This window comes from Ranitomeya variabilis, chromosome 1 (genome assembly GCF_051348905.1).
Source record: "Ranitomeya variabilis isolate aRanVar5 chromosome 1, aRanVar5.hap1, whole genome shotgun sequence".
NCBI lineage: Eukaryota > Metazoa > Chordata > Amphibia > Anura > Dendrobatidae > Ranitomeya > Ranitomeya variabilis.
In genome coordinates this window covers 673930095-673938281 of record NC_135232.1, presented here as the reverse complement: position 1 = coordinate 673938281, position 8187 = coordinate 673930095, and the positions used below count along the sequence as shown (strand labels likewise).

The window sequence follows — 8187 nt, the reverse complement described above, 5'->3', positions numbered from 1 at the left end:
GATGCCTGAATGTGAACTGGAAAATTCGCTCCTCCGCAACACCTTGGTGGATTTTCTGCTTGTGTTTGCAGATAAGGGTTCCATGACAATTCATTTGGTGCTATGATCAAACTTACACATGTCCGGTAAAACATGACAATATCAGAATTACCCAACAAAATCTTTGATTTACATTTTTTTCCCACGATAACTAAATATAAGCAATTGGGTACCCACCCTCCCCTTTTATTGCAGGTAGTATATTATTATTATAGCGCCATTTATTCCATGGCGCTTTACATGTGAGGAGGGGTGTACATAATAAAAACAAGTACAATAATCTTGAACAATACAAGTCACAGCTGGTACAGGAGGGGAGAGGACCCTGCCCGCGAGGGCTCACAATCTACAAGGGATGGCATGCGATCACAACACAATACCATGCGTATAATATGTCATCATTGACTTTGGTTGCATAAAATACAGCTCACATTTGCTCAGCAATTTTGCACCAAAGCATGCACCATATAGAGGCGCCTCCAGGTGAGGCAATCACAGAGCCGGACACCTGAGCAATCACCTGGGCTGGTGCACATTACTGGGGGGTGTTTTATAGGGGGAGAGCCAGGGCCGCACAGGTGTGATCAGTAAGGATCCCTATTTGTGTGCGCCTGCTCAGGTGGTATGCGCCCCTTTTCTATGGAGATGTGGTGTGAAAATATGAATTCTGGGAGGTTTCCTCATTTTCAGAGGAGACTTGCTGGTGTTGGAAGGCTTGCAAAATGGATGGAGAATCTTCATTGGAAAGATATTTGGACCAGTGTGATGCAGAGGTATGTATCCTATGGTGGAGTTGGACTACCAGGGAAATCCATCTTCCTTTCCATCATGCATTGTGTGGAAAATGGGCTTCTGTATGTGCAGCTGCCAGATGATCAACCCCTTCTAAAATACTGTTACCTGGTGTAAAATGTAAAAAAAAAACAACTAACTTTGCACTGATTTTGCCAAAATATAAAAACTAACATGGATGGTAAACCTTATGGGATGCACCAATTGTACCGGTAATTTTTTTTTTTTTCTTTTTGTCCCTAAGATATCAATATCTGGGTGGTAACCATAATGGCACTGGGACCCAGTCGATATTTGGGCTGACACTTGGGGCGACCAGCGGTGCACAGTGTGGGTGCGGACGCGCTCTGGCTCCTGTCTGCTGCCTCTGCTCGCTGTACTGATACAGCCACAAGTGTAGTGATCGGCTGTCAGGGATCAGTGTACCGGCAGTGTCGGTGCTGCTGGATTCTTCTAGTGTCTGTGCGCACAAAGGAAGATTGAGCTAAAGGGGTTGTCCAGGTTTTTCATGACATCTGCTTTTACTCTGCCTGCGGATTTGTGAATCCTCAAACTGTATGCGGTGTGAGGAGTCGCTGGCATGACCAAGCAGTCCTATGACTGCAAGTATGCGCTATACATACTCCGAGACACATTCTGACTAGACGTGCGTGGCTTCGCTCAGTTCACTTGTATTAAATGAGTTTGTGCATGTCTAGTTGGAATGTGGCCGGGAGTTTGCAGTCACATGACCGCTCTCACAGCTAGCGCTGGAGAATCCTGACAGCGTGCACTGTGCACAATGTGAGGGCTCGCATGTCTGCTGTTCCCTAAAGTAATTGCAAACTCCTGTGAAACCTGGACATCCCCCTTAAGTCAGCACTCGCTCGGGGAAACAAACCCTGTCAATCAAGATCAGGGAAAGTGCTAAAAATGCAAATATTATTATTTATTTTTTTTTAGTTGGGAGAGGGGTAACGGAACTGCAGCTTTATATAGCTTTGTGTAGCTTGCATTTTGGAGGTAACTCTCCTTATGAATTAACTCTAACTGTTCCCCCTCAGCTGCTCTGTGGAGGCAGAGCATGTCTGTGGCCATAGACTTACCCAGCACGGACAGTCAGGGCTCTAGATCCTGGGAATTTAGCCCGGCCTTGTATGGGGCATACGCGCACATGACCTACTTCTGCTCCATTCGTCGTCTATCAGACGTAGAAGCCAAAGTTCAGTGCTTCACATCTGATGTCAGTCCCATAGACAATGAATGTAGCAGGGGTAGTGCATCCATAGAAGCTTTTAAAGGAAAAAAACGCATAGACGATGGGAGTTCTTATGAAATCACATTCATTTCTTTGCATAAAGAGAAAATGCAGCGGACACAGTAGGAGGAAGCAAGGCCTAAGGGTATGTGCACACGTTGTGGATTCATTGCAGATTTCTCCGTGTGAATTCTGCAGAATCCGCAGGTAAAATAACCTGCAGATTTCCCCTGCATTTTTACACCTGCAGATTCCTATAATAGAATAGGTGTAAAATGCTGCGGAAAGTAAACCGCTACGTTTCCGCGCAGTATTTTCCGCAGTATGTGCTCTGCGGATTTTGTTTTCCATAGATTTACATGGTACTGTACACCGCATGGAAAACTGCTGCAGAGGTCAAATCCGCAATGTGTGTACATAGCCTAAAGGTTCCTGGAATATCCTGGATCTGTGTTTTTCCAACGTTGGCAGATATCCAGACTGTGACCTTCCTAAAACTACCGCACATGAGGGAGCCATTCCTATTTTTCATGTCTGTGGGTCCAACATGCTGCCATAGCCAGATTAAAGTCATTACTGCTTGTGGCGAGGGAAGCTAGAAAGTTTGTAGCGTTTGTCGGTTTTTTTTTTGGTTTTTTTTTATGGCATTGAGGCTTTTGTGCCCTTCTCCTTAGGACAACCGCTGCTCTACACCGCACATGTTCTCTTCTATGACGCCATATGATGACTTGAATATACAACCGCTCCCAAATACGTCGTATGGATCCGCTCTGGATCCTTCCAAAGACCTGTCGGCAGACTTCTCCTCTGTGGATCTGAGCTTTCTGCCTGACGACTTGAATCCTGATCATGAAGAGAAGAACCAAGGCCAGCAGTACTCCTCACAGCTGCAGGATAGTGGGATTTGTATGGACTCGTCTGTATTGTCACAGCCGTTCACCCCATCTGAGAACAGAGATGCCTCGAACCTCTGCCCCCTGCCGATCACCCCCATGACCCCGATGACCCCTATGACACCAGTATCAGAGGCCTCTGGAATTGTCCCTCAATTACAGTAAGTAACACTCATTGTAAAGGAGAATGGATGGATATTTGCTCATGGGTTGGCTCATATGATGCAAATCTGAAAGAACAGATGGCGCTGCAGCCATTCTGCTCAAGTAGAGGCTCAGGGTATGTGCAATTGTTGCAGATTTGCCTGTGGATTTTTCTGCACTAAATCCGCAGCTCTTGGCAGAAAACGCAGGTGTTTTTTCTAGTCACTTCCTCGACAGCCACTTCGGAGGTTGTCTTCCCTGCCCTAATAGGGGACAGGAACACAAAGAGGTTAAATACCCCTCCCCTTCCTGCAACCACCAGTGTTTTCCTGTCCCCTATGGGGCATGAAGAGGATCTGAAGGGGCTGCCGTGGCCGGCGATCGGAGCTCCACACATACCTGACAAGCCGGGCAGCTGAGGTCGGTCTCCCCCCTCCTCTGGTGCTGCTCCAGTCTCCTCGCTTCGGCGGGACTCGGGACCTTCCTGCCCCTCCTGCGCCTCCTCTGGGGGTAATGCGGGGCGGTGACGTGCATACCAGGGGCCTCCTGTAGCCCCCCCGTTTCCTCCTCCCATGCTGCACGTCGGAGGTGGAGCGTCTCGGATGCTGTGGCGTTTGCTGCTTCACTTCCGGGTGACGCGTGTCACTTCTGGATTGTCCTAGGTGCTTTCCACAATGGATCACGAGCCGGCCGGCGTTTTCTCGTGGCTCGTTGGCCGGCCCACCAAGGCAGCAATACTGGGGCTTTCTGGGAAGGATCCCCCCAATCAGGCAAGGGGAGAAAGAGCACAATGACGCTGGCCCACGATCCGATTTAAAAGATCCGGGTGGCAAGGTAAGCCTGTCTGACAGCCACTTCTGTGACGGATAAGTGCAGCGCCCCAGAGTCCTGGTCGTTGCAGTACTGATGCTCCGCCGCTAAGGGGGGCTATGGTACGTCTGATGGCACTGAAGGAGTTCATCTGACCAGGTATCACAGACACCAATACACTTCACAGTCTGGCCTCCAGGGGGAGCTAAGGGTACTATGTATTAGGCCACTCCTCACAGTCTGGTAAAACTGGGGGTTAGGCAGAAAGTTAGAGAGAAAGCTGACTGGGTTGGAACCAGGCAACACCTTGTGGCAGAGGGTGTTGTAGGGGAAGATTCAGAGGGGTCCCTGTCAGGGGTGGGATCCTGACAGAGGCCTAGCAACCAGAGAGAACGTTACGGGACCGCGCCTGCACGATATAGCGGCGGTACCCCAAGAAAGGACAAGAAGCGAGGTTTATTGTGCTGAGTGAGAAACGAGATCAACGCAACAAGGAGAATACCAGTAGGAGTCGTGCTGTAAGACGAGGCAACATCCTACTGAGGCGCATAACCGGTGGCCGGAATGCCGAGGAAGTATAGAGCTCCAGGCCAAACTTCAAACCTACGGCAGGACAGTCAGTTATAGGCGGGCTGTCTCACCCAATTGACCTAGGAAGACACAGGGGGGGTAACAACAGGAGTGGGGCGACGCTAGAGTCCCAGAAGAGCTCCGAGACTCCCAGTCATACGGGTGCGTCCTAACCATAAGATCTGGGGAACGTGGAAGAACATCAGAATCGAGTTGTGAGGGAACACGAGAAACAGACTCAACAGTTGTGGGGACTATCTCGTAAGCACAGCAGGGGAGGACCACAACACACAAGCGCTAGAAGGTAGGCACAGATTTCCACCTGCAAAGGGAGCTCTGGATGTGCCATCGGACCGGCCAGGTTTGCTCAGCCCGGTTAACCATATTCCGGATTGAGGATCCTGAAGCCTTCAGTAAAGAGGTAAAGAGACTGCAACCTGGTGTCCTCGTTATTTACTGCAACCTGCATCGCACCACCATAACATCATCACCATCACACACACCTATTATTGGGCGCCCCTCAGCAGGGTCACGGACCGGGTCTAGCCACCGTGACAACCCCAGAGCAGAGACTCAGAGGCCCGGTACCGGGTACCCCTCGGCCCTGCGGCAGTGGGGGCGCTACATATGGACAGTGACAAACTCCCTTGCTCTGCATCTGCAGAACTCGGCGTACCCCCTCCTACCGTAAATAGCAGGTGTTGGGCCCAGCTATCCTATATACATTCCTACAAGCGGCTTAGCACACCCTTTTTCTCTCTTATAGGGAGAAAGTCTCTGACCCTAGGAGGACAAGCCGCAAATGTAAAGTGTGTGCAGCCAGACTCCCATCTACATATGGGGAAAAAACTCTGCCAATCCTGTACAGAGGTCCTTCGCGCTGAGCAGCCCTCTCTTCTGGATAAACATCAGATCACTCATTTAAAGAGGAGGTCCACTCTTCCATGGCTACCTTCACCCAGATCCTGATGCCTCAACCTCCTCCTTTTAAAAAGAGGAAAAAGGGCCCCAGTAGAATCCGATTCAGACTCAGGAGAGATTCAATACTCTGGTTCGGAGGATGTTTGGGAAAATGAAGGCTCCACTTCCACCCCCACCCTTAAATCGGATACCAAAAAATATTATTTTAATTCTGAGGATGAGTGACCTAATCAGTGTAGTAAGAGGCACCATGGGGGTGGAGGAAGAGGAAATTAAACTCGTGGTACAGGACGAAATGTTTGAGGGTCTGAAGCCCAAAGATCAAAAAGGCTTTTACCCTTCGCCATGACAGCACCCACTGGAGAGATAGGGATCCGCCCCAAGGAACAGGAAACCTACAGAGACATAAAAGGGGGCGGTCCCCCTCTCCTCCTCAGTTTAGGTTTCCTGTTCCCAGGGGACAGGATCTCTGGATTCTTCGAACTACAGGCATACCTGGGCTACACGCATCCGCCTGTGCGGTGTCCGCGAGAACGGCAGGGGATGCAGTCCAGAAGCAGCGTCGGGGGAGATTCCGCTAGACGGCTCCCCCCTCGTCTGGCCGGCATATGGAACGCATGGTCCGGGAGGCTGCTCGATTCCACAGGCATTGCGGCAGATGTGCGGCCCTAAAAGGAGCTCCAAACGCGGACCGCCAGGTATGAGGTCCGAGTTCTGAGGCACAGCTGCAGCGGCAGCCGGCACACCGCTCCATAGCGCAGGCCGGACAAAGATGGCGGCCGCGCGTGCGTGGTGGTGGGGGAAAACATCCCCATACTGCCCCGGGGCCGGTGAGCACTTCCGGGTCACCCACACAGCGGTGAGGGAAAGCGCGGTTTCGCGCATGCGCAGTACACCGCTGAAGGAAAAAAAAAAAAAATTGATTGAGACCGGATCTTGGCCTATAAAAAGGGGGAAGTTGCAAACGCACAGGCGATGCAACATGTCGTCCCCAGGCAAGACTGTGGACCCAGCAGGTGAGCCAGCCAGCAGAAGGTCCTCAGATGCCAGCCACAGGAGTGAGACCAAGGATTCAAGATCCAGAAAGTCGCAGCCTCCTATTTCGGTACCGTACAGCTTCACTGGGTGAGTGATTTCCCCTCTGCCTATAAAGCTGACACCCTTTTCCACAAATGTCTTCTTCTCCCAGGCCAAAAAGAGACAGAAATCTAAGCACAAGCAATGTGCGTTATGTGACGAGCCTCTCCCAGATTCCCACCCCAAAAAACTCTGCAATCAGTGTATGGCGGAAACAATGCAGAGTCCATCTATGTCGGTCACAGATATACGGGCCATAATTAGAGAGGAGTTACAGGCCATCTCACAAGCCAGTACCCCCCCTAAAAAATCCGGGAAAGAAAAGGCTATATCCAGCTCTGAGTCCGAGGAGGAAGGCGTTATCCACTCAGACTCCTCGCAGGCGTCATCCTCTTCCTCAACACATTCCGACATTGAGGGTCGAGCTTGTTTTCCTCTTGATGGGGTGGACAACCTAGTAAAGTCCATCAGGAATACTATAGGTTGTGAGGATACAAAAGACGACCAAACTGCACAAGACATCATGTTTGCAGGGTTGGCGGAGAGGAAGAGAAGAGCATTCCCAGTAATTCCGGCGGTTAAGGCTCTGATAAAGAGGGAGTGGGAGAAACAGGACCAGAGAGGTTTTCTCCCGTCAGCCTCCAAAAGGAAGTACCCCTTTAATGATGAGGAGTTAATTTCATGGACTAAAATCCCTAAGGTGGACGCTGCAGTCGCCTCCACCTCAAAACAGTCAGCCCTACCAGTCGAGGATGCGGGCCTACTTTCTGATCCTCTAGATCGGAAGGCAGAATCGTCACTGAAACGATCATGGGAGGCTTCCACGGGCATATTTAAGCCATCAATTGCCAGCACGTGCACAGCTAGATCCATGCTTGTGTGGATTGATCAGCTGGATCAACAAATCGAACAGGGGGTCTCCAGACAAAAATTGCGGGATGCGATACCACTAATTAGAGGTGCAGCAGCATTCATGGCCGATGCTTCAGCTGACTCTCTTCGCCTTGCAGCAAGGTCAGCCGGTCTAATTAATAATGCCAGACGTGCGTTATGGATGAAGAGCTGGAAGGGGGATACGCAGTCAAAGGCTAAGATCTGCGCTATTCCGTGTGAGGGTGAGTTTTTGTTTGGGAAAGCATTAGACGAGATCCTCAAAAAAGCAAAAGAGAGGAAAAAAGCCTTCCCTGACCCCTCAATTCCTTTCTATAGGAAGACCTTTAGGAAGAGGCCGTTCGGGAAAAGAACACAAAATGAAAGATCGTCACGATGGGCCACAAGAGAGGGAAAACAGGGTGGCACTATGTTCAAAGGCCCCCCCTTCCGTAGAGACAACAAATTCTGAAACACCAGACACCCCAGTAGGGGGCAGGTTAAAATTTTTCTTTCCCCAATGGCGAAAAATCACGTCAAGTTCCTGGGTGCTAAATATTATTAAGGAAGGAATGAAAATAGAATTCCTCCAAATTCCCCATGATTCCTTTATTTTAACAGCCCTTTCCTCACCAGTGCAACAGAAGGCCCTTGAGCTAGAAATTAGAAGTCTTATAGTTAAAAATGTTTTAGTTAGGGTGCCAAAGGGACAAGAGGGTAAAGGGTTCTACTCTCCGTTATTTTTAATCCCTAAACCCGATGGTTCATTTCGAACAATTATAAATCTTAAAAAACTCAATACATTTATTAAAAATTATACGTTTAAAATGGAGT

At 49.7% G+C, this 8187-nt stretch overlaps 1 protein-coding gene across 1 annotated transcript in view; it reads left to right on the top strand.

Moving 5' to 3' along the window:
- The first annotated feature begins 632 nt into the window (after window positions 1-632).
- The window catches only part of TBPL2 (TATA-box binding protein like 2), a 38372-nt gene continuing 30817 nt past the window's right edge, over window positions 633-8187 (top strand). The window contains exons 1-2 of the mRNA XM_077297241.1: window positions 633-812; window positions 2743-3122. Of these exons, the coding sequence (XP_077153356.1) occupies window positions 762-812; window positions 2743-3122 (431 nt within the window). The 5' untranslated portion in view covers window positions 633-761. The remainder of the gene's footprint in view (window positions 813-2742; window positions 3123-8187) is intronic.